The following is a 27,613-nucleotide window of genomic DNA, read 5'->3' as shown; positions in this document are numbered from 1 at the left end:
AGGGTGTTCCTCCCTTTCCTCAATGAAGGAGCCTCCTCTGGTGTGTATAGAGTTTTGCAAAAAAAGCCATAGTTACAAAAAATGTGCTTAAACAATCAGAAAAAAACTGTAAATGACTCATTACGGGGCGAATGAACGCCCCTACTGCCTGTAGGAAGAATATCCCACTTGCAAGTTCGGTGTATCCTACCCGCCGACCCGAAGCAGGATCAGTTTACAGCACAGAGGCAGGCTAACGAAATGCTAGAGATTGTTGCAAATGTGTGTATAATGGCAGAGCCGGCGAAGAAGCAGCGAAAACCCTTGACGGAAGACGCAAAGAAAAGGAAAAGATCTTCTGGTGTCCCTTTAAGTGAGTATTGTATTTTGAGAGCAAAGATTATCCGGAGTCAAATTCCTTGTTTGTTCATGCAAACCTGGCCAATAAAGCTGATTCTGATTCTGATACCAACATGGCTTTCTTAGAATCAAGACCAACCAGTTGCATCAGACATTTCTCCTCCCATATTTCATGGCATATAATCTCACCTCAGCATTTGTGACGAACCAGTTGCCAATTTCTAGTGCTGCACGTCAGACAAGAGTTTACACAGCAGCAACACACGTCCCTTTGACTCCCCTTCTATCACAGACTTTTGGATTTTGTACAAGGTAAGTTTCAGTGACTTACACTCAAATGCCTGATCTATATATTTGTCAACTGTGTCTCATACTCTAGGTTAGTTTTATAGTGTTGAAATAAATAATGACATTCATACATACGGTAATTGCTTTTGATATATGCTTTGATGCAACCATTTATAATCGTAACTGACCAATGATACTGATCCCTAATAATGTTCTCCTTAGCTGGTCTGCAGACATGTCGGTGGAGATCAGGTATGTTACAGCCAGCAGAAATTTTTATTTTTGTATATATTGGTCCTACTGTGCATTGTGTTCAGTGCAAAGTCTTAGATAAAGCCCTTTGTAAATTATTTTTTACTGTTATTAGGGGTCCAAGCAGAGCAGCGGCGGGAACCCTATTGTTTATGTTCTCATTATTAGGGGTCCAAACAGTGGAACTTTTAAGAAAAGTAAAAAATAATTGACATTTTGACAGTACACAAATACACATTCACACAAATACAGAAAAGACAGACAAACATATATACCGACACAGACACAAATAAACACACAAAAACAATGGGGTTCATACAGAAAGCTTTGTTTTGTGCATCTTGTCGAGGGCAGCAAAAAACATGGAGTATTTGTAGCTTTCATTTGTGAATCAGTTTTCTATCACTCATTTGCAAGTCAACCATATGTCTTATTTCAAATAAGAAATGCAAACTACATGCCCAGCCCTGGAACTGTCTCTCGCCCACAGGAGTTTCCGGAAGTAAGAATTCAATGCAATTTCTCCATTGACAATTCGGGTATAAGCCATACAAACTTAACTGCACATGGTAGACTCAAAACCAGCTACGGCTGTACTAAGCGATTGTGTATGCTCATATAGACGCCAAAAGTTCACGGGGCACTAACCTCGTTTTGAGATAAATGTCTTTTATTCGCAATGTCTTGGATAAGTACTTCATTACCCACAATCCTGAACAATCCCACAGTGATGCCTCTGATTGGTGGAAAGGCCGTTCAGTCATAGTTTGAAACTTGAATCAGCGAAAATTATTGACAAAGATGGCGAAAATCTTAATGTGAATAAAAACGTTCTAGACGAACATTGGTACTTATATCAACAAGGATTGTGGTTTATATATCACACAAACTTAGTCAGGGCCAATACACCATCAAATAGAACACTGTAAATGCTAGTTTGAACACTTAACTTTTCAGGTAGCCGATAGGCTAGCTAATCATTAGCCTTTCAGACATTAGAATGTCATTATAATTCTGCTAACATTAGCCTACATGCTGCAACACAGGTATGAAATATATTATGTTTTAGTGACCTTGTTGTTTCTATGAACATGAATTGTTGTTTATATGAAACATCAACTTAGACGAGGCATAAAAAGCCCTGTATATCCCCATTAAGAACTTAAACCTTTGGACTAGCTAGCTAGCTGATAGCAAAGCTGGATGCTACCACCTGGTATACACTGCAGTAAAATGGTTAGCAAACCGTCCATGCCCCCGGCCCGTGAATATTTCAGTTTCAAGGACGAAATCAAGAGTGTCCAAAGGGGTGAAAACCACTTTAAATCGGGTCACATTATTGACTGTTGTGTGTCGAGGGTCAGCTTGTGGGTTATGTATGGGCCAGCATGAGGAACAAGACCTATCAAACCTACGAAGTTGTGTGGTGAGTTTTGCAGGGAGGTTGGTAATGCTAGTTAACATTAGCTAGGCTACTGTAGCCTTCATACTGTACGAGCCATATCAATCATTAACCTAGAAATACTTCTTCGTACATTAAATGAACATTTTGTGTAATAATTCAAGTTAATAAACTGAATATGGTGGTCCAAGAGCAGACCATGCACCGTTCCATGCATCAGGATGGCAGTCAGATACGAAGCACTGCACAATGTTGCTAACGTTAACCGCTTTCACACACACGATGGTAAATATAACATTCAATACCAAAACACTATTATTTACACGATTACTCCTGAAATAACTGCTATTAACTATATAAAAATCATTGTTTGGAGGAGAGGGTTCGCTGCTGTCGCAGGTTGGAAATGAATAATTTCGCGCTGGTTCGTGCTGCTTATATATTTTTCAGTGAGGCCCGGTGGTTTATGGGATGAGTATTTCCTTCGCTCGGAAATGAAAATATGTACACAGTCTTGTACCTTTGACTTTTTTTGGACTTTCTCTTCGTTTTTTAACTCGAAATGATATGTTGTGTGCTTATGAGTTACTCCGTAGCTGGATATCCTAAGACATGCTCTAAAACTCTTTAAATACGGATTTTTCCAGAACGTCAATGGGAAAAATGAATGGGAAAGCTACTTCCGGAAACTAAGCTCTCTCGGAGGAGGGGCGGGACTGTGATGCTGTATAGAGCTGCACAGTCCCGCCCACAGCCAAAACGCGGTTAGGTGCCGGATGTAAGCTTCCCATTCATTTGTCCCATTGACGTTTGGAAAAATCCGTATCTAAAGAGTTTTACAGCATGTCTTAGGCTAACCAGCTACGGCATAGCTCATAAGCATACAACATATCATTTCGAGTGAAAAAACGAAGAGAAAATCCAAAAAAAGTCAAAGGTACAAGACTGTGTACATATTTTCATTTCCGAGCGAAGGAACTACTCATCCCATAAACCACCGGGCCTCACTGAAAAATATATAAGCAGCACGAACCAGCGCGAAATATTTCATTTCCAACCCTTTCCTCCAAACAGTGATATTTATATAGTGATTGTGCAGTTATTAGCAGTTATTTCAGGAGTAATCGTGTAAATAATAGTGTTTTGATATTGAATTTTATATTTATCATCGTGTATTTTATATCGTGTGTGTGAAAGCGGTTAACGTTAACGGCAGTGCTTCATAACGTTACCTGACTCATCCTATGCTGTCATCACTGCTCAGTCGGGCTGATGCATGGTCTGCTCTTGGACCACCATATTCAGTTTATTAATTTGCCGTGAATTATTACACAAAATGTTCATTAAATGCACGAAGTATTCCTAGGTTAATGATTAATATGAATCATACAGTAGTATTAATATGAAGGCTACAGTAGCCTAGCTAATGTTAACTAGCACTGCTAGCAGCATTAACATTACAACCTCCCTGCTTAGCTAACTCACCACAACTTTGTAGGTCTTGTCCCTCATGCTGCTGACCCTTACAAAACCCACAAACTGACTCTCGGACACACAACAGTCAACAATGTGACCCGATTTAAAGTGGCTTTCACCCCTTTGGACACTCACTAAAACATAATATTCATACCTGTGTTGCAGCATGTAGGCTAATGTTAGCTGCATTATGTAATGACATACAATGTCGGAAATGCCGAAGGTTAGCCTGTCGGCTAGTGCTAGCCTACCTGAAAAGTTTGAGTGTTTAAACTAACATTTACAGTGGTCTATTTGATAGTGTATTGGCCCTGACTAAGTTCGTGTGATGTATAAACCCCAATCCTTGTTGATACAAGTACCAATATTCGTCAAGAAAGTTTTTAATCACATTAAGATTTTCGCCATAGGCAGTAAAAAACTCCTCCATCTTTGTCAATATTTTTCCGCTGAGAAAGTTTCAAACTATGACCATAACGGCCTTTCCACCAATCAGAGGCATAACTGTGGGTGTGGGATTGTTCAGGATTGTGGGTAATGAAGTACTTATCCAAGAGATCGCGAATAAAAGGCATTTATCTCAAAACAAGGTTAGTGCCCCACGAACTCTTGGTGTCTATAGGAGCATATACAATCGCTTAGTACAACCGTAGCTGGTTTTAAGTCTACCACGTGCAGTTAAGTTTTTATGGCTTACACCGCAATTGTCAATGGAGAAATTGCATTGACTTTTTACATCCGGCATCGGCTGTGGGCGGGACTGTGCAGCTCTATAGTCAGTGTTTCAGGACATTGGTCACACATTGGTGCAGTCTCCTCATCGTCTTGTGTTAGTCATGGAAAAAAAGGTAGATGACGAATATATTTCGTCTCATGTTGTCTGACGAAATTAACACTAGCCCACTTCTAATAGAAAATTAATTGAATATTAGTGGGTGTTGCTTCTCATGTGAAATCCCCTTCATTTGGAAACTTTAAATACTAAGGAAGAAAAATGAATGTAAAAATATGTAGCCTAACATAAGATTACAGTTTTTTATTTTGAAAAGCTTTCTGTCAGTGTCATGAAATATGCTGTTCTATGTATTTTGTCAACACAGTCCTGCTATTATTTTCAAGGCCATAATCATAATATGCTTTAAAGGTGCCATATGTAATGTCCGCCAAAAAATCAATTCATACTCCACATTCCATAAAAGATGGGGCAGTATACCTCCAGAAAGTGAGTTGGTCTAGAGTAACAACCGAGACACGAATATTGCAGTTTGGCTGGCGGTTATGTTGCCCGCATACTGCCTCCCATGGCCGAAACTGGTATTATGACACCTGTCGGGCTGTGGCTAGTAATTTAGCATGCTAATTCAGGTTGATATCTCTGCAGCACTATACCTTGTCTTTTTTTTAATGACACCATCGCCCTTATTTCTTCTCATTCTTTTGATGCGTGTAGCTCATTTTTTGGATATTTTTACCTCAATTCTTACACATGGCACCTTTAAGGGGATCATGTCCCTCCGATATTCAGCAATGCTCAATGCTGAATATTGGACATATAGGGTCAATATGAAAATATTTGGACGCATGTCAAGTTTTGTGAAATTCGGCCATTAGGAAGCACTGTAGGCCTAATTTATGCATTTCTGTATCTCAATAATATATTATAAGCTGCAGCTGACATCAAAATGAGAGAATTATAAATAATTGGTTCTGAATGCCAGACAGTGCTACCCCTGTCCACTGGCAACTAAAATGTTCTGTCCTGTGTCATAGTAGCATGGATGGGTACACTTTATCTAATAAACCATTAATAAAATTCAAATCTCCACAACTTTTCTTTCAGAGATGACCTCAGCCCACCTGAGATTAATTTCATTAAGAAAAGCCAAACAGAAATACAGGATGCACTGAAAATACATGACATTCACTGTCCTGAGGTGAGCTAACCTGCACGTTTGCATTCATCAGTATTCATAGATTAATCAGGAGGGTCGATAAAAAGTTGATAAAAATGAAACAGCATTTCTACGGTCATAAATATATGTTTGAGACCAATCATGATAATATGATTACAAAGGAATCATTAAAATATATTTTTTAATTGAATTCTGCTACGACACTATGTGTTCCTTCCCAGAACATGGTTCCTCGTGTGGCACTGTTGGGTTCTGGGGGTGGCCAAAGGGCCTACATCGGCTTCCTTGGTGTTATGCGGCAGTTGGGAAAAGAAGATCTCCTAGGATGCATGCAGTATGTGGCCGGAGTCTCTGGATCCACATGGTCAGTATATGTTTATGGTATTTGACAAATGCTTTTGTCGAAAAACATTACATGAAAAATAAGAAGTAAAGCACTATGTATAATAGCAGAATAATCATGACAACATCAAACACTATTCATCTGCTATTGGCTGCTGAAGCTGACACATTAAGAAGTGTGTCTGCATTTTTATGAAGAATGGTCCCAACCCCAAGAACACAGGATTGTTTCAGTACCCTTATGAAGTCATAAAGGACAGCAGTTTGAGGCAGAATACTGAAGCTGCCATTGGTCGACCATAGATCCAAAGCAGAAATCCTTGGTAATGCCATGAGGCTCATTTGATTTCATGCAGCACTGTGCAGATCTGGCTGAACATGATGTATGCTGGACTTTTGCATAGTGCAAACATGTATTTTGTTAAGTCCTGCATGCATCAGCCAGATCTTCGCAGCGATGCACCAAGTTGAATAGGCCTATTGATTCCTTGTGGTTCAATATTAGCACCTTGTGCCAATGAAGATTAAAAATATGCAGATCAAAGACAAAATGCATCACCACAATCTTCAATAACATTACGACACAGAGCTGACTTTGACCTGAAATTGCAAATTTGCCTTTTTGCTCATGTCCACTATCTGCTCTATGTGAATACGTATCAATTGGTTACAGGTGCGTGTCCTCATTATATCAAGACCCACAGTGGACACAGCATGCAGAGGAGGCAGCAAATACAGCACTGTTGAGCATGTCTAACAAGAACAGTGTGTCATTCCATGATGGCGTCCAGTGGTTCAAGCAGAGATATGCGGAAGGAGATTTTTCCCTCTCTGATGTGTGGGGGGTGCTTACTTGCAGAATAAAGGGTGTATCTGTGAGTATACATACTATTTTACTCACAGATAGACACATACTATTATAAGTTTTTTGTTTTAATGATCCTACATACATTCAGTAAAAAATTACACTGAGAGCACCTGAGGAATGCTGCGATTTGGTAATTAACCACAATAAGGTTTCACTGCTGTTTTTTGTGTTGCTCTGTTTTTTATAAATATGTTTACGCGTATGAATACATTTATTTTATACATATATTTACGTAACTAATTCAAGCAGAGGTTTCTTATTTATTCTGTAATATTAATTTCAATGCAATGAGTGTTTTGGGGACAGTTGTTACATTTGAGTTACAACCAACTGCAATGTGTGTCATAATTGACCCCAGACAACCATTCATCATATTAGACCTAATCAAATAATCATAATTAAAAATCAACAGAGAAGAAGCAACTGAAAATTATACCACCATTCATACTAAACCTAATCAAAATCTTCTGAAAAGCTATAAGCTTTAGTGTGATATCATTGCACATTTTGTCTGTGAGTTTCAGCACAGTAGCCTATATTCAACCCTGAGACAAAATGTACAACTGTTTCCCACCCCCTGTATACCATAAACACTAATGTAATGCTTAGCAACAGTTGACCCAAAACGGAAAACAAAGAATACATTTAAATGTATCCAATGCAGTTTCAGTTTTTTTTTTTTTGCTGCTAACTGGCTCCCCCTACAGCAGAGTATTTGTATCTTGCACAAGTCTCATAAATAAATCTTCTCGGGCCAAACCAGTGAAGAGCCATGTTGACTGACAAGGTAATATTACAATTTAATACAAATAGCAGGCTATTGCACAATTGCCGTAAAGCAATTCTTGATTCTCCGGTTCAGGGGAGAGTGTTGCAAGGCTGGTTACCAGTAAACGGGTAGGATATGACTGGGATTATGCCATTGTCCCTATTACAACTTTGTTTGCATAAGATGCCAATAATTTAATCAGACGCTAATATTTATGTTTATACCTTGATGCAAAAGACATATATTTAGATTGTTTATCATTGCGCTTCTCAACTGTAGGGGTACCTCAAGAGCCAATCTTCTTTAGTGCTACTTTAAGGTAGAAAAGGTACATTATGATGCCATTGATAATGTAACGCTGATATTTGTGTGATATTGTTAGATTAGATATGTCACAAATATAAAATCTGAAGAGTGAATGGTATTTATTTCGCCCTGTTAGCTGGAGCAGGAGTGTCGACCTCTAGACCAAGATGGAAATGGAGCCCGTCTGTACCCACTCTACAGTGCAATGGAAAAACATTGCTTTCACAAGGGACAGCAAAAAGGTGCAATAGTGTAAAGTACACACATAATGTATCTGACAGAAAATGAAAAGTTTCTTAAAATTCAAAGCTCTTCTCCTCGAACAGAAATGTGGTTTGAGTTCAGCCCCCATGAAGTTGGCTTCCTAGAGCCTGGAGCTTACGTGGAGACATCACTGCTGAAGAGGGACTTTGAGGGAGGGACAATGAAACCTGTGCAGCCTGTGCAGAGGAAGCCAATGGACATGGTTCAACTGCAAGGTTATCTTTTGCTATAACACCCCAATGCAGGATAATAACTAGACACAATGAAAGCTACTGATGTTCTAAATTACAGCACCCCTTACAGATATCACACCCAAGGCAGAGATAAGTAAAATATGCTATTAATTCATCGGTTGGTGAAAGACCTTAGTAATAATTCCCTCATTTAGAAATAGTTATTTGTTTTAGAAAATGAAACGTGACACAAATATTGGCACGCCTAGAATTCTCATGCTAATCCATAACTTCCTGTTTCATTGAGGTATGATACTAGAGAGCCTAGATCGAACCCCTTCCAGGGCCCCTCAATCATATAGCATGGGTTATGATGTTATTCGCCCCTGATGTCTGAATGTGGCCCCTTAGTCAAATAACACAGATTATGTTATTAGAATTATCCTAATTGTGGAGGGTATCGTTAATAGTGGGTTGTTGTTCTAGGTATTAAAAAATGTAAACAAGGCAATGGTATTAACATCTATCCATCATTAACCATTAACAACAATTAGAACCACAGCAAAATAAGATTATCTTGGCCAAAAAACATTTCTTTCATCTGCTTTAGTTGTAAACTGATAGATGCATGTGCAATATCTGGCTAATGATCGTTTGCTTCAGATTGTGTGTGATTGTGTGTGTGTGTGTGTGTGTGGGTGGGTGTGGATGTATGTGTGTGTGTGTGTGTGTGTGTGTGTGTGTGCGCGTGTCCTGATGCTAGTAATGGGTGATGAAAAGACATTCTTAAGTCTTATCCAGGATAAGCATGCCCTAAATGCACTAATATCTAATGACAACCCTGATATTTGCAGGAATCTGTGGATCTGCTTTGGGAGATTTTGGCCAAATCAAAAAATATATGAAAGACGCTTTCTGGGACTGGATCAGCTCAATTAGTCCTGGTACGTTACATCTCCGGTTTTGTTCAGCACACCACACTCTACCAAACTTCACCTTTTTCATCTGATGTTTTCCGCCATCTGACGTTAATGAATTCTTAGTAGGGCCTGCAGTGTGTGTGTGTGTGTGTGTGTGTATGTGTGTGTGTGCGCGCATGCGTGTGTGTGTATGTGCATGCGTATGTGTGTGTGTTCCTACCAATTTCTCATAAAATGATTATGTTAATTAATATTTTAAATTTTGTATTTATATTTTATTTTACAGTGATTGAAAATGCCACAAATCCAGGTAAATGTCTTTGATTTGTCATAGACTACAGGGTTTTGCTACCTTTACATATGTTGGACAATATTACGTAGCCTAACATCTTTCCATACATTTTTTTTAATACCACTGTTGGTTAGAAGAAATCCAAATAATGTATGTTTGTTTTTTTTATTTAAAGGAAAGATTGACATTCTCTATATACTGGCTGATTTGATGAAGAACTATGCAGACCCAGAGTACAACCTCTCTGAGTTGGAAAGGCTGCAATGTCTCCTTGGAGGTAGAGTATTTTGTGTTACACACAACCAACCAACCAACTATTTACACACCCTAACCAACTGAACAGTATGAGTTTGAGTCCTTCTCAAACATAATAGAGAATGGTACAGTAATTTCCTGTGTATTAGCCACACTGTATAAAAACCGCAGGACAGTGTTTTATAAAAGTTATATATATATATATATATATATATATATATATATATATATATATATATATATATTGGTTTGGTATTCTTATTTTTATTTAGGTTTTGTAGTTATGTGATGGACTTACGGACATTTGTTTTACTGCCATCTAGAGAGCTGGGCAGATTTCAGCCCCACACTCATGCTTGTAGAGCATCAGAGCTGGGGAGGCCTGACTGACCAAGAGAAAGAGAAACATGTGGAAAGCATCCATGATGAATTGGTAGCCTCAGTAGACAAATGGGGCCACGATCATTCTCAAATCGGAGGCACAGCTGGTGATGGTAAGAGCTTTCATTAAAGTATTCTGTAACTAAGTAGGCAAGTGAATCCAAAATTGAGTCGTGCATTGGCCAATATCGCCATCTGTTTGATTGACGCAAAGATCCTATTGTCCACACATAGCCGGGTATTTTTTAAAACGGAGGGTTTTTCGTACTTCATATTGCAAAATAATTCCATCCACACGGACACTCAGAAACAGCCATTGAAAGCTGTCAAGAACACGTCAATCAGAGAGGGTTAAAGACTGATTATGATGTCCAGAGTTGCATTAAATAGCCTACCTGCACTTTGAAGTATCTCTCTGCATCGGTTAAGCGCTCACCTTCCGATAGATCGTCAAAGTGACGCTTCACTCTCCGTGCTCTAACATTCTAAAGTTCTAAAAAAAAGTCACGGGAGGTCACGGGCCCTGGTGCGACTGCACTTGCTGAACCTACTATAGTTACGCCGGAGGCCAAGTCAAACTCAAATGTCAAATGAAAATTCTTAAAAACTTTTAAAACGAATGTGTTGAAAACAACACAACTTGTGTTGTTTTTAACACATCTCGGTGTCCAGATAGGGACAACACAGTTTGTGTTGTTTCCTTTTTTTAATTTGTTACACAATATGTGTTGAAAATAACACAACATGCATTGAAAATAACACAACTTGCATTGTTTTTTAGCAATTCTGTGTCCAGAGAGGGACAACACATTTGTTTTAAGAGTGTGGTATAGCAGAATCAATGCAGGCCTACTGAGAACTTCCTTGTCTATGCGCTGCTGACCCACCCAAATTTGTGTGTAGCATGGCAACATTTTGCACAAACAGTTTTTGTGGGCCAGTATTAACGCATTGCATGACTCCATTGCATGGAGTTTTCACATGTGAGATGGTGTCAGACTCTAATCCTTCAAACATCTTTTCAAAGTGTATGGGGGCATTAGTGGCATGGTTTGTTGGAACAATGGTTTGTTTTAGAGTACAGTGTACAAAGAATGCATGTTTGCCTACAGCACCTAGACAACACAATTTACTATTTATAATTTTTAAATAATTATGAAGTCTGAAATTGAAGAGTACCATTTTCATATACTGACACAAATGTCATTTCTTTTCAGTGTGGTGGGTCATGAGACATGTAATGCCATTGTTCATTGGCTGGAAGTTTGGAACTGTGGCTAATTTCCTCTACAAATTTCAAGGTGATACTGCTTTTCTTTGAAAAAAGTTTGAAAAAGGCAAAATAAAATACTGTTGTCTTCATGAAACAAATGTTTAATCTTCTGTGGTGAATGTTGCTACAGATGATGCCATACCTAAGGACATGATTCAAGAGAAACAGATGCATCTGATAGATGCTGGACTCTACCTAAACTCACCATATCCATCAGCCCTGAGAGCAGCCAGATGCATAGATCTCATCATATCCTTTGATTTCAGTGATGGAGACCCCTTTGAGGTGAAAGCTCCCAGCCATTAACCTGACTCTCGCCAGATGAATTTCGTTCCGCCTAGCTCCGCCTAGCTCCACTCACATCCATCTGGGATCGCTTCCGTTGGGAGTGATTTCGGCATCAGATTTTATGGTAGAGCCAATCAGGATGCAGGGCGAGAGCTTAATAGATGTGACGTAGCGAGAAGCGACTGTGAGACTGTTCTCAGCGTCACAGGTTGGCTTCGATGTGAGTGGTTGAAGTAGCGTCAATAAAGATGACGGACAAGTGGCTTATCCAATCATATGCAAGGATTTTTGATAAGGCCCAGCCTTCGGAAACACCTCTCCAATGGAGCGATCCCAGATGGATGAGTAGAGCTAGGCAGAACGAAATTCATCTGGCGAGAGTCAGGTTACCCAGCCATGCCATTTCATCTTAATTTAAGTAAATAGACGTTAAAGGAAAAGTTTGATCTAACAACAACCTTGGGTCTAATAATGGGTGTAAACTGTTGTTGGGGATGTTAACAATGTTAATCTGAGTAAGACCAGAATATGAATTTGCAACAGAGTAGCACATAACCATAGCCTTGGAGGCTCAGATTATCTTCATACATCTGCAATACTGAGGAGAGGGTCCCTGCAGATAAAACAGAGTATTTTTAACTTTGAAAGTGTACAGAAAGGATATTAAGGTTTTGCACATATACATCATAATGTCACGTCACTGTTTACAACTGGGGCAGGCAGAGTGGTAGGCTAGCCCACAACAGTCGGGTTGCATAGGCTACACATAGTTCCAATAGTTACAAAAAGCTTCAAAAAGTGCAACATTTAAGCATGACAAGAATATATTTTACCAGAAGAGTTTGTTCTAATTTGTCTTGTGAAATTTGTGCTCATCAATCACATGTCATTCCTATCTTCTGTCCCTCTGTTTCGAGTTAACATAAGTGTCATTTGATTATATAATCACAGTAAATGCTAAGAAATTAAAACAGAATAGCCTAAACTAAAGTCCTTTTAGGCAAGTCCCTCCACTCAGCGGCCATATTGCAACACTTTTTGGGCACTCATCGGGCATCTATTTCGGCAGAAATGCGCGTGCGCAAGGCTTCACGACACCAACCTTGCTCCAGCGGCGAGATCACAACACATGATTGGCACGATGTCTTCACAACACACGACATTATTGGCTCAATGTATTCACATCACACCACATGATTGGCTCAATGTATTCACATGTCAACGTTTTGCCGCAGAAGGGGTGGGATATGTGTAGACAACTGCCATATTAGCGTTACAAACTAACCCCATGCATTTCTATGGAGGATTTTTTGAGTGCTGTGTCTCCTCTGCCTAAACGTCCTGTGCAGGTCAGTAGATCACACTTCAGTCCAGCAGATGGTGGTAATGCACTCCATTTGCAAACTGCCAAAACAAGTTTTTTTTTTTTTTTGGCAGAGTGCATTACCACCACCATCTGCTGGACTGAAGTGTGATGGCAAGTGTACCCTGTGGCCTCGTTCTGGCCGCCGAGTGAATAAGTCCAATAGGTTCAACACGTCCCTTGCCTACCAGGTGGCAGTAAACAGAGCGTTAAAGAACCTATACGTCACATGAAAAACCTTAATACAAAAGTACTGTGCAGTCAGTGCATTAGCACACTTGATTTCTTCTTTTTCAGTCGCTCCCATCTGAGACGTCTGTTAAAGTTGATTATTGAATGCAGCACAAGTCATCGGACACAAAAGGAGGTCAGTTTGGTAATCAACTTGTACAGAGTTTCTTCACACAAGATGGCGGCGACAGGAATAATAGTAACGTAATGCAGTGACAAGTCCTTTACCCTTTCTGTACACTTACAAAGTTAAAAAAAACTGTTTTATGACCCTCTATGCAGTATGACAGAAGTATAGAGATATTCTAAGCCCGGTCAGTGGCTTATAGTAAAAAAAAGACAAAGACAAAACAAAACTACTCTAAAATAGATCCTAAGTTGTTGTTAGACCGAACTTTTCTTCTTGTTTGGTTGTGAGGGAAAATGTGAATTAGATTGATTAGATGAGAATCATCGATTAGATGAGACTTTCATGCATGTTGGGAATCTGTGACGAATAATAGCACTTAGAAAAGTAACCCCTCAAATATACTACAAGTATATTAGATTTGCCTTGTAATTGCCTTGTACATTAATATGTTAAAACATATTGCAATTATTGTTTTCCGTATATCAATCACTATTCTGTTGTCACATACTCAGACACTGAAAGTGACCAGTGATTATGCAGACAAGAACGGCCATCCCTTCCCTAATGTGGACTTTACACGGTTGGACCCTAAACGCCCAAAGTCCTGCTATGTGTTTGAGGAAAAAGGCAAAACAACTGTAATCCACATTCCTGTCTTTAACATGGACAACTGCAAGGGTGAGTTACTGTGTTCTTCACTAAAGCATACACTTCAGAGCATACACTTCACAGTAATCTAAATCACACACCGAAAGACATGTGGGAGAGTTCAAGGTCAAATGGAAGAAGGTTCTATCGTCTGATGAGACCAAATTATGCTTTTAGGCGATCAGGCTAGAGCTATGTTTGGTGGACACCAAATAGATAGATAGATAGATAGATAGATAGATACTTTATTGATCCCCAGGGGAAATTCAAGGTCTCAGCAGCATACAGACAACACAAACACATTCTTTCAGTAGAAGATAAAGAATATGCTAAATATACTAAAATACAAATTATACTAACTAACACTTAAATACAATATATAAAAATATACTAAAATACAAATTACAAAAATACAAATTATACTAACTAACACTTAATCTAAATCAATTCTAAAAACAGTATCCACATAGTGGTGATTAATCAATCAGAGGCGCTTGCAATGACTGAGGCAGGGACTGAGCCTGTGATTCTCTGTGCATAGTAAGGTAAGGTGCTCTAAGGTGCTCTGTGTGAATGAGTGTCATGGTGGTAGTGCAATGGTGATAGTGGTGATGGCAAATGAGTAAGTCCAACAGTGCAACAATGCAGAAATAAAGTAAAGTAAAGTCTATATATCTATATATTAACTATTTAAGAAAATGTATAAGTGTGGCCACAGTTCAGCTGTGGCATGGAGGGGGGGGGGGGGGGGGGTTATGCATATGTGCTAATGTGCTAATATAGCACGCAAACAGTGAGGCATAAAGACAGTGGTAAAAGTGGCTAGTGGACAGACAGTACCAAACATGGAGGGGGTGAAGAGGCAGACAGACTATGCAGAGAAGTCTATCTCTCCTCTTCCCTTAAGTGAGGCATTGAACAGAACATTGAACAGTCTGTCAGTTGTGCAAGGCAGTGAGCGAAGTCTCCAGCTGATCAGGCTCTTCTGCTTAACAATTGTGCTGTGGAGTGGGTGACACTCATTGTCCAAGATGTTGATCAGTTTGTTCAGGGTCCTTTTGTCAGATAGTGAAGTGATGCACTCCAGTTCAGCTCCCACTACAGAGCCAGCTTTCCTTACCAGCCTGTCAATTCGCCCCGCATCCTTCTTCCTTGTGCTTCCTCCCCAACATACTACTGCATAGAAGAGGACACTGGCAACAACAGACTGGTAGAACATCCTGAGGAGCTTACTGCACACATTGAAGGACCGCAGCCTCCTCAGGAAGTACAGCCTGCTCTGGCCTTTCTTGTAGAGTGCATCAGTGTTGGCTGACCAGTCCAATTTATTGTCCAGGTGGAGACCCAGATACTTGTAGGTGCTAACCACCTCCACATTGACCCCATCAATGTGGACTGGTAGCAGAGTGGGCTTAGACCTGCAGAAATCCACCACCATCTCCTTGGTCTTTGAAGTGTTAAGTTGAAGATGATTGAGTTTGCACCATTGCACAAAGACCTCCACCAGGCTGCTGTACTCCTCCTCCTGCCCGTTCCTGATACACCCCACAATTGCAGTATCATCAGAAAACTTCTGCATGTGGCATGACTCGGTGTTGTAGCAGAAGTCAGATGTGTACAGGGTGAACAGGACTGGAGATAGCACAGTTCCCTGTGGCGCTCCGGTGCTGCAGATCACAGTGTCAGAGAGACAGTTCTTCAGTCTGACGAACTGTGGTCGCTCGGTCAGGTAATCTGTAATCCAGGGTACCAGGTGAGCGTCCACACCCATCTGCAAGAGCTACTGCACATTACCACAAACACACCATTCCTAAATATGATGGTGGCAGCATCATGCTGTGGAGATGCTTTTCTGTAGCAGGCTTTTGAATGCTTGGAAAGGTAAAGGATAAAAAAATAGAGAAGAATTATATGGAAAAGAAAGATTACATGGAAATTCTGGAGGACAATCTGATTCTGAGTTTGAGGAGATTTGCATATAGGCACACTGCAAGCCACATGTGTCATTATTCTTAAAGTGCGTTGTAAGATAAAAAAAATCTTATTTGGTTTTGTTTTTAGTATGAAGAGACTAGCACTATCATGAAAGATCATTTTGACTTAATTTAAGAAGACTTTGACTTATTCCAAGGAGTATTCAGATGTGCAAGCCTAATTGAGACCAATCCACACAGCTGTGACTGACTTGGAAAGGGGTAAATATTTATGCGATCACCTATTGTATTGAAATATGTTTTCACTTTGACTTTAAAGAGCTTATGTTTTGTGTATAGTATTGTCAAAAAATCCAAATTATGTTGACCATGATTCCATTTTAAAGCAATAAAAGGTGAAAAGATCTAAGAGTGTGAATACATTTTATAGTACTGTAGCTAAAAGGGAGCTATAGGCTAACTGGTGTAACTACTGTACTTCCAGTGAGCTATGCTAAGCTAGGCTAATGGTGGCACACTGGGTTATTGCTCACACAGAGAAGATAATGGTATACAGTATGTCCTTTTATCTCTCTGGTGGTAGATGGCAGATAACCTAATTTCCCAAAAAGTTCCTTTCAGGCTGATTTGTGGCTCGCTGTGGCCAAGAACCACCCCTTATTAAAGCTTACTTACCATGGCTTCACACTCTCTCTTCAATCTACAGATGAAGCAGCAATCGAAAAGGAAAGGAAGGAATACGCAACCATCCAGTCAACCTACCGAGACAAAACAAAGATCAATCACTTGGCAGATTTGGCAGCGGAAAATGTGACGATGAACCGAGGAAACATCCTGAGTGAGATAGAAAAGGCTGTGCAGCGACGCAAGCAACGGGACTTGCAGGAGGCTGCGCAGCGCCCAAAGCAATGGGAATTGTCAAATCCGTTTTTGCCCTGTGTTGAAAAATTCAACATATACATACGGACCATGGTCAGAGATATTTGTTCCTCGTTTTTTGTTTTTCTGTTTTTGAAGGCAAAAAAGGCCGTTAGATGGCTATTTTACAGTGTTAGGGGGAATAGACACACCAAAAAACAACATAATTTTTATCCTAACTAGTGCAGGGGAAGAGGTTTGTGTACTTTTGCCTTATTTCCTTGCTACTGTAAGTAGCCAGTCAAATGTTTTACCAAAGGTTTGACCAGTCTACAAAAGTTGAACGGGTTTATATAGGCTTGTTTAAACACAAAATGTGATTAGGGTTTGCTAGTAGCCTAGCTTACCTCTGCGTGTTTATTTCTCACAAGTCTGAGTTTTTTTTCTTTCTTGCAATTCCTCAAAATTGGGAAATTTTTTCGCAATTCTATTTTTAAACCCTTGCAATTTTTTTTTCTCTCGCAATTCTGATTAGTTTTCTTTAGTAATATGATGGTGCAGGAAGTTCAGCTCTAATGGGGCGTTTCCTAAACATACCCAGCTTACACTTGCCATTACACCTGGACTTAGGTGTAATGGCAAGTGTACCCTTCAGCCTCGTTCTGGCCGGGTGAATAAGGCGAATTGGCTGTGCATAGATCGATGAACTACTTTTTTCAGTGGGCAAACCCTTTTCCTGTTTGTTGTCATTGCTGTCAAAAAGCACCTGAAGATGAGTGCTTTAGTTGTACCAAAATGTGTGGTCAGGCACCGAAATTCCTGCTCTTCTTACTTTGTGCAGCCAATGTGCACGTACTGTAGGCTGGCATTTAGGAAAAAGGTGGAGGCTAAAATTGCTTTTATAACGACTTGAACGGCTGAGCAGAGTGGCACACAACAGTGCTCCTTAGAGCCGCACACGGCTTTAAGACGCTTAAAACACTCGCATAGGCTTACATTGTATTTCTTACGTTTTGGTACAACTAAAGCCCTCATCTTCAGGTGATTGTTGTTGGCAGCTATTTCAACGAACAGGAAACGGGTTTGCCCACCGTAGACAAAAACGGTTAACTAGCTACCTAGCGCACAGAGCCAATAGAACAACTGAAGTGTTGTACATATTATTATCAATTAACATTTAGATCACAATACTGTACCGTGAGTTGTACAGATATGTTTTACTTCTACTTAAGACATCCTATGCACACTTTTTACCTTAAAGTGTAAAGTGCAGGTTAACCACCACAACCAATTACTGTGTAAATAAAGTGCTCATGGGCGGACTGGCCATCTGGCATACCGGGCATTTTCCCGGTGGGCCGACGCACCTTTTGGGCCGATAGAATAGGCTATATATTATTTTGGCCAACGATCGGCCCAAACGAAGGACAATCAGCGCCCATTGGTTACATTTCAATATTGACACTGGACTGATCCAATAACAGCTCACGTCAGGCCCCACCCCTCCCATTTTGGCTCAGAGCCAGGATTCTGTGAGCGCATCAAAAGTTAATCAAAGTTGCCTACACGAAATTGCGGCGGGTGCCGTACAATTGTGCAAAATGAACACCAATGTAGAAGCTTCAATACAATATAGCAAGTAGGCTAGCATATGTCACCAACATGTTGAAGTTCGTTGAGTCTGAACGAGGATATACAGAGCAAGGGACAGTGAGCAGGTGGCGGAGAGTGCGAGCCTAGTTGAGGCTACATGATAAGAACTCAGTGGTGAAGCAGGTAGGCTGTGACATGCCATACTGACTAGGGCTGGGCGATATGGCTGAAAACTGTATCACGATATAAGTATTTCATATCAGTCGATATCGATAATTATTGATTTTTATTTTTTTTATTTTATCTATTTCAGATAAGGACCAGAAGGGGAAAAAAGTTAAATTAAACACTTTTATTTTAAACTTAACCTTCCTCTGATTTGAATCACCTCAGTTATCAATCAAAGCAAACAGGGAAAAGAAATAGCAACACAATCATGAAAAACACTTAAATAAATAATTGTGCACATAAGTCTGAATGAGCAGCACTGGTTGAAGCCTGGAAATATTGTAAACAAAGTAATTATGACCGCCGCGCAGCGAAGCGGCGGTCATATAGGTTTAGTCAGATTTTATTTTATTTTATTTATTTATTTATTTTTTTCGCATGCCCAAATTTCCGTCAATGAGTCCCGGGACACTGAAAGACCGGGGTACACGAAACTTGGTGGGCATGTAACCCCACATGGATATCATGGAACCATCGTTTTTCGTTTTGATCTGTAGCCCCCCCGCTGGACTGGACCCCCCGAAAGGAGGGTAGGGCAGACACAGTTTTCTGGGAGGACCATTTTTTTTTTGTATGTTGATCTCAAGGGGCCATGTCAACCCATTCCATAACCACTCATTTCATGTATAGCGCCACCTAGTTAAACACAAAAAAGTAAAAATGAGGTGTTGTAATCGCAGGTATCTGTGACCTAACTTAGTCAAAACTGCACGAAATTGGAAGTGTAGGATCATTATGACACCCTCTGAATGCACGCCAAGTTTCGTGGAATTCCGTTCATGGGGGGCCACACAATAAATTAATTTATGTTACTATACACCAACTGGCCTGTAGGTGGCCGGAGACAGTTTTCTGTGAATATCTCGAGAACCGTAGGGCCTAGGAGGTCCACCTTTTTTTTGTATATTGATCTCAAGGGGCCATGTCAACCCATCCCATTACCACTTATTTCATGTATAGCGCCACCTAGTTAAAAATTAAAAAGCAAAAAATTAGGTGTTTTCATCACAATATCTCTGGCTGACATGGTCAAAACTGCACGAAATTGAAAGTGTAGGATCATTATGACACCCTCCGAATGCATGCCAAGGTTTGTGTACTTTCGTTCATGGGGGGCCTTACAATAAAATAATTTATGTGTACATTTAGTGACGTACACCAACAAGGATTCCCGGGACACTGAAAGACCGGGGTACACAAAACTTGGTGGGCATGTACCCCCACATGGATAGCATGGAACCGTCATTTTTCGTTTTGATCTGTAGCCCCCCCGCTGGACTGGACCCCCCGAAAGGAGGGTAGGCCAGACACAGTTCTCTGTGAATATCTTGAGAACTGTAGGGCCTAGGATGACCATTTTTTTCCGTATATTTGCCTCCAGGGGTCATGTTAACCCATTTCATGTGCACACATGTGCACAAACAGATACACACACACACACACAGTAATCATACGTATGACACATACTCACACAGTAGACATATGTACGCTTCCATGCACAGACACATACGCAGGCACACACACAAGCACGCACACACACACACTCACACACACACACACCCACACACATAACATAAACATAACACAAACAATCAAGAATTTCTCAGAATTATGAACAGGCAAGATGGAGGTGGGGTTGTATAAAATGAATTTTACATGTGAAAATCTATGAACTAATCATGTTTTGGTACTTGTTGTCTAGCAGATACCAGTGAGAATTGAGTGTGGATAATGCAATTTAGTGAGACAGTTAGAATCATATAGGCCTTTCAGCGTGATTTCTTTTTGTGGAAAAAATGTGCTGGACTGGGCGGCGGTCATATTTTGTACCGCTCTGCGGTACATCTAGTTGTTGGTCAGATTGATCAGTTTCAGATCAGACGCCCAAAATTCAACATCGATGGCATGAGTGGTGGTTCTATCTTGGGAGGGTTATCATGGTAAAGAAGGGATAAAAGACTGTAGACTGACGGAAACGTAGGTTACAAAACGTCACGTCATGCACAAGCCAACTAAGCTACATATATAATCTATAGGCCTAGGCTACTGTCAGACACTAAAGACAATTAGTTCATGTTGCAGCTGGTACTGTTCCAAAATGTACCAGCAATGTAGGTAGGAAGTATAGCCTACAGGAATAAAATATTTCCAGCAACAGCCCTGTTTATTTTGTGTTGTTTCAGTTGTCCTACAGTGATAACTGGTATAAATTACATTAATGTCTAAGACAATCTGGGTAATTTAACTCTTTACACATAGGCTTCAGTAATTTTTGGTGCTGCTGTCAATTGTAGCCCATTGAATAATTTGAAATGATACTTTGAATTCAAACAGAAACTCTTCTTTAATAATTGCTTGTTAGTCTACTTGAATATGGAGATCATATGCTCCATGCCTACCTCTGATCAGTCAGAGAGATAACCAATGAGGCTTCAGTGTTCCATGACAGTTGAAAAGATATGCATATTTAAGGGTAATGCAAAGATTTTGTATTTAATTAGGTGTGCCCGACCGATTTGAGGGCCGCTTGGGCCAAATATGCCAGGGCCGATTTTTGGTGCCAGTCCGCCCCTGAAAGTGCTCAATATGTAGGCCTATATATTTAAACATTTTCTGTCTTAAAATGCGTTAAAATAACATGTATATTGGGATTTTTGCAAAGGTAGCATGTTTGTTAACGTAACTGGGTGATGACATCATGTGAGGGAGTAGCAACCCATATTTTGCTAGATTCCTACTGTCTATGACTATGGAGAACGACGGGGAGACTGAGAATATTTTTGAGCCACTGTATACCAACTCAAATTTCTGTGTAATAAACTAGCCTATGTTATCATGTTTCCATTTGTGTTCCTTGAGTGTATTGTGTTTGTGTGCAGATTTAGCAAATTCAGAGAAGCAAATTAAGCAAACAGGTCTACAAATCTGTGTATGTCCTAACTCTGAAAAAAGACACCCTGTCATTGCCCTTATGCACACGTGTGATGATATGTTATTCTGAGACATAATCTATAGCAACACACAAAAAGTTGTGAAAACTATTTATTGTATTGGTTATTTACAGCCAGAGCAAATAAACTGTTCTACAGTGTTGGGCCAAAACAGATTCAGTGGTAGGCCTGCCAGCCCTGGCAGCTGTCACAGTGTATCTTCAAGACAAAAATATTGGCTTGACATCAGTATTAACTCAAAGCTGTATGCTAAAAATCAATACCAAAGTATCCACAGAGTCTTGTGTGCAAGGTTAAGGTTATAAAACATAAAGTTCAAAAAAACATCAGCCTTCAAAGAGCAGAATTGAGGTGCCCTGTCTATTGTATAGCAGTGAATTCTTTTCAGTGTCCAACTAACAATTGTAATTTTACATTGTAAGAGGGAGTCGGGCTAAGTTAGCCTAATATTTATAGGGAATAGAACATAACAGCAGTCTTAGCTCTGGTAAGGTTGAAAATGTAAATTCATACATATGCATATACAACAGCATTACGATATGAGCGTGTCTGGCATCAAACACACAAGAACAGACAAGGATTTGGAGAAATAACGCCCAGCGAGAAATTATTTTATCGCTTGAAGAAGTGGAGTGGTGTGTTTTGGTGAGTACTGGTGAACATTAGGCTTGGGTATCGAATATCGAGTATTGGTTGGAACCGGGACTATCTTTGCGATTTTCCCGGAATCGTTCAAAAGTTTAAATTTCGATTCCTAGTTTCGATTCCCAGTCCACCGACCTGAAGAAGAAACGGCTGAACACCAACGAAGAAGCGCATAGTTCATAGAATTAAAATTCATGGAGAAGGTCAGACTATTTCATTCAGAAAGCAGGGTTACCACGGATCCTTAAATAGTCTTAAATACAACTGAATTTTCGAAAGAGAGGTATTAAATGTGCGTATGGGACCGCCAGCGAGTGCAAGAGAGCGAGTGATGTCTCAATCCAGTTTCGTGTATTTAAAACGCAATTGTATAAATGACTAGGCTATTAGGCTACGGGAGGAAGTGTAGTGGTTGCAGAGTGAAGATGTTTTTCACGGGTGTGGTTAAAGGAGTGAAAACAGTAATAATACAGTAGGCCTATGTACAAAATAATATGCCTGACGTTTTCGTGGTGTAGCTGAGGCCAGAGAGATATACAGGACGTGGAATAAGGAAGCATACGGTAGAATGAGCAAGAGAAAGAAAGAGCGATAGGTTGGCCATACGTTCGAATTTAGGCCGGACATATGGATTTTAAAAGCCCTGTCCGGCGTCCGGCGCAGCCTCAAACCGGACGCTCATTTGTTCTCCTTTTTGGAGTTGCGCTTGGCATCTAAAATCGTTGCTCGGACGCAGCATCGTTTCACAAACTATGGACGCGAAGACTGCTGGTCAAATGATGTGCAGTGCTTCGCAATTAGGAGGAAATACTGTATATGTTAAGTTGATCTGTTTGCATCTTTCCAGCGTGTGTTGCTGGCCTAGCCTAGGGAAGAAAATATCTGTCTAAGTTATAATAGCCTACCTGTAATATCTGCCAGCAGCTTGCTTGCCGGCCAGCGTTTCCCAGTAGGCTAGGCCTACTTTGCAAAAGTTGTAAACTCTAACCGCATATTTTTTGAATGTCGGTGACTGGCTACATAAAAACGTGTGTTCATAATACGTGCGTACTTGATATGAAACCAGCGGTTTTCAGCAGGATCATGCGAGGAGGACCTGTCTCTTAATTAATTTAAAACAAGTCAATGGTTTTACAATGTTTCAGTCAAGCTTTGGTTGGTTTAGATACAACTGGTATGCAAAATGTAAAGTAGTGGATTAACTTTAATTTGCTGTGCTGCATATTGGACAATAGATGCACATAGTAAATTATATAAAGTAGGCTTATTAAAATATGTAAATAGCTTAGTCTAACTTTTAAAAGTCCAGTGCACATGTCTTTGGCAAGTAGCCTAGGCTACTACAGACACAGGTGAAGAACAGTCAGCCTCAGCAGTAAGCAAAACCAAATATGTACAGCCAGCTTCAAAAGCAAGCAGCCCAGACCCTAAATTTGGGCATTTAGCTTTGAAGGTAATTCACACACAATTATTTTTCTTTCGCCAAATTATATTTGGTAACTTCTGTAGACATCCAAAATGGGGTGGGGGTTAAAATTAGTAAGAAAAAAAAACTATTGCATAAACAGTCATATATATCTTTTTGCCGTGGTATAGTCTTAAGTTTCATTTAGATGTCTTGAAAAGGTCTTAAAAGTCTTTAAATTTGCACTTGGAAAATGTGCAGATACCCTGAGAAAAACCGATGGTTAGCTAGCTCATTTAAAATATCCTAAACTTTTTTTGACCCAGCCTCTTAAAAAAATCGGAATCGAGAATCGCTAGGAACCGGAATCGAAATAAGAAATCGGAATTGGAATCGGAATCGTTCAAATTCAAACGATACCCAACCCTAGTGAACATACTGTATTTTCATCACAGCAGGCAAGTAACTTGCCATCTTCATAATGTGATAAACTACAATAAGAAAGCAACAGAATTCTGTTGTCTGTCTGTTCCTACCCGAACAGTAACTTCCAACAGTAACTTTTTTTCAAGCGATAAGATTGCTCAAATGCCATTCGCCTTATTAAGAGTGTATGGGCCTTCAAAATGATGTTGGAAACTTTATTTTAAGGTAAAAAAACAAAAATCTCTTCAGGGGTCCTTTATGCATCACATGACTCATTTCGGTTTTGAAGGGCCATGTGTCTACTGTTATATTTAAATTGTTTTCTTACCTTTTTATACTTTAGAGCTTACCTATTATAATCAGCCCATATGCAGTCATACACCTTAATCTTAAGAACTTTACGTTATATATTTTTTCCGCCCATTCTCCTTGTTGAGCACATATGTTCTTGTAAAGCACTACCAGAGACTTTCTAATGTGGAGACACAGCACTAAAAAAAACCCTTGATAGAAATGCATGGGGTTAGTTTGTAACACCAATTTGGCCGTTTCTACACATTTCCCACCCCTTCCTTGGCAAAACGTCGACATGTGTATACATTGAGCCAATCATGTGGTGTGATGTGCAGACATCGTAACCTGACTCCGCCAGATGGATTTGCTCCGCATATCCATCTGGGAACTTTTCATTGAAGAACTTTTGGGAAGGGGCGGACATACTGGTTAGCTGATTGGATAAACCATCTGTCTATCACCACCTTTGTTGGTTATCGACGGGCCAAATCAACCAATTAGATGAACAAAGTATTCTTCTAATGCCGTTTAACATACAATTAAGTTAGGTAACGTGACAAACGTTAAGATGTTTTAACTTACCATTTATGAACCTAATCAACGACAATTCCCATCAAGTTTTCACGGTAGGCCCTACACTTCTGAAGATAGTATATTCCTCCATTATGAACTGGAATCAGCCGTGGAGGATGTCTGTGTCGTTCATTCCTCCCAGCTGCATGGCTGAGACTCATAGCTTCACAGTTTACCCAGGAATACTTTCTAATTTGAATAAAACTTGCGCGATAGCTATGCTCATCTCTGTGGATGCCGTCATGTTGTTCGTTGCGTCACACCTCAACCCGCCTCAAAGCCAACGCTGATTGGACGTTCGTTTGGTGAACTGCTCCAAATTTTCTTTAACGGAAAGTATCCAGACTGATCTGCGAGTGAAACCCTGAAGCTCGCGAGATCAGGATGGTCTCACGAGGCTACAGACATCGTGCCAATCATGTGTTGTGAACTCACCGCTGGAGCACGGTTGGTGTCGTGAAGCCTAAAAAGACTTTGGGTTGGCTTGATAATCAGACGTCTACCTGCTTGCGCCACGAACCAGCTGACGGCACTTATAGAATTGTCTTGACTTGTACGATTAAAGTCAAGTTAACATAGCTGATCATTATCATCATTATCTGGCTACCATGTTATCATGCTACTGTTGCCCAAGTCATTTAGTAGGCCTTCAAAGTATCATGGTTAAGTTTTACAAACGTTTCACTGAGGTTAGGCTGTGGCCACCCCTATCTGAAGCAGGGCCGTTTCAAGGAATTTGGGGGCCCCAAGCAAAATGGACATGGAGGCCCCCCCCCCCCCCACCGCACGCAAAGCCTACAGGAACCACCGCATAGCCATACAGTTTAAGTTCACCCACAGTTTATATAAATACAACATTTTGACAGTGCAAATAGCCTACTGCAGTTGCATATATATACTGTGCATTAGTTTTGAACATTTTGAACATTTGCAAAAACACCACCGTACCATAAAATCCAATATAAATGTAAAAAAGTGCACAATAACTAAATCCAACATACTTAAACACACACACACACACTCACATTAACATTTTTCAGTTCTCACAAAGTGAGAAAATAAAACACTGCCATCTTATGCAGAAAAAGAATGCATTGTTCAAACTATAAAGAGTGCAGGTTGTATGGCAATTTAAAAATCCAACATAAATACAAGTACACACACACACACATAAGATTAACCTTTCAGGCTATCTTCATCAGTGGAGGTATCCTTAGGAAGAGCCTGAGGGCTGAGAAATGTAAGCAAAGCACCTTGAGGGAGAAAGAAAAGATATGTTAGCATTTCCATATTTTTATATTTAGAAGGGATGCAGCTGCTTTCACAACTACCAATGCTTACTGTAAAAACATCCAAAGCTAATGTTATACATTGGCCTAGGCCTACTTGTAGCTTAACATAGCATGCATTCTGCTGTTTGAAAATTAGACAGACGCACCTGGTGCTTTAAAGACAGTAAACAGCTGGCGTGCATGAATACTACTAGACATGAATGTTCCAGTCTGCTTTGACGCACGGAATTTATCGTGTGGTTTTCCTAACCCCCATTTGGTAAATAGATTATCACGGTCGAATAGTTAGTATAGCAGAGAAGCTATGCCACTTTCATCAAAACCTATTACAAAGCTATAGCAATGTTATGTCATTAAATACGATAAACAGTAATTCTGGAACAGATCTGCGTCTTCCTTATCCCGTTAATAAACATATTACAGTATGTAACCATATTCCGTCCGTTCGGGAAAAAAAAAGTTGCGCTAACTAGTTTGTTACAGCAGCATGGGCCGTCAGGCAGGTAGTTAACATAAACATTTTTTGCTAGGCTAGCCTTCCTGCTGCGACATTACACCATTTGTACAAGACAAGTAGAGCTATTTTATCCAGTGTAATTTATCACTTACCACTACCTTGTTTTTTATTGTCATCCTCTTCCTTTCTCTTCTGGCTTCCGGACGCATAACTCCGCTTCATTATGACTGCCGAGGTTTTATATTTTCGCGGCAGCAACAGAGACCCCCTTGAGGGGGATCCCGGTATTGCCGGTAACAGTGTCGTTGCACTTTACTGCATTGACTATCAAATGGGCGCTCACAGTTTGTCGTTGCATTTTATTCTTAACCAGTCGTTGTCTTGGGGCCCCTGGCCAGCTCGGGGCCCCAAGCAATTGCTTGGTTTGCTTGCCTTCTAGCGACGGGCCTGACCTGAAGTGACTGTAGAGGCACATGAACGCCAGCAAATAGATCAAATAAAAATGTGTTGCTTAAGGCCATGAGGGGATTTTTTTCATGAAGAAAAACTTCTGAATGTGTTATTTAGAGGAACAGAGAAGAAAGTTAGGAATTTATGAATAAACTACTGGAATCGGTCTTTAAGACTTAGGCCAAAATATTTGCCTGTTTTTTTTTTTCAAATTAGGGGCCAAGGTATGAATTGGTTTCATGAAATAGAGGCAAAAAAGGGTATGGCCATTTATCACATGACAATGTTACTTTTCAGTTTTTTTTCTGTTGCTGCGGTCGTGTTTTTGCACCAG

The 27,613-nt window shown here is 40.1% G+C and overlaps 1 protein-coding gene across 1 annotated transcript; it reads left to right on the top strand.

Annotated features, from left to right (window-relative positions):
- The first annotated feature begins 862 nt into the window (after positions 1 to 862).
- LOC143119208 (cytosolic phospholipase A2 gamma-like) lies at positions 863 to 17,141 on the top strand. The gene is made up of 12 exons (XM_076280553.1): positions 863 to 879; positions 5,598 to 5,691; positions 5,892 to 6,034; positions 6,686 to 6,887; positions 8,092 to 8,197; positions 8,282 to 8,434; positions 9,780 to 9,881; positions 10,183 to 10,353; positions 11,644 to 11,798; positions 14,038 to 14,203; positions 16,814 to 16,945; positions 17,125 to 17,141. Exons 1-12 carry the CDS (start codon positions 863 to 865, stop codon positions 17,139 to 17,141), a joined length of 1,458 nt encoding a protein of 485 aa, XP_076136668.1.
- Positions 17,142 to 27,613: the final 10,472 nt, after the last annotated feature.

The sequence above is a fragment of the Alosa pseudoharengus genome, unplaced genomic scaffold (assembly GCF_046254945.1).
Source record: "Alosa pseudoharengus isolate Yale_2024_CS ecotype anadromous, Long Island Sound unplaced genomic scaffold, YU_APseudo_1.1 YU_APseudo_1.1_scf_1, whole genome shotgun sequence".
NCBI lineage: Eukaryota > Metazoa > Chordata > Actinopteri > Clupeiformes > Clupeidae > Alosa > Alosa pseudoharengus.
This window is presented reverse-complemented; position numbering and strand designations above follow the sequence as displayed.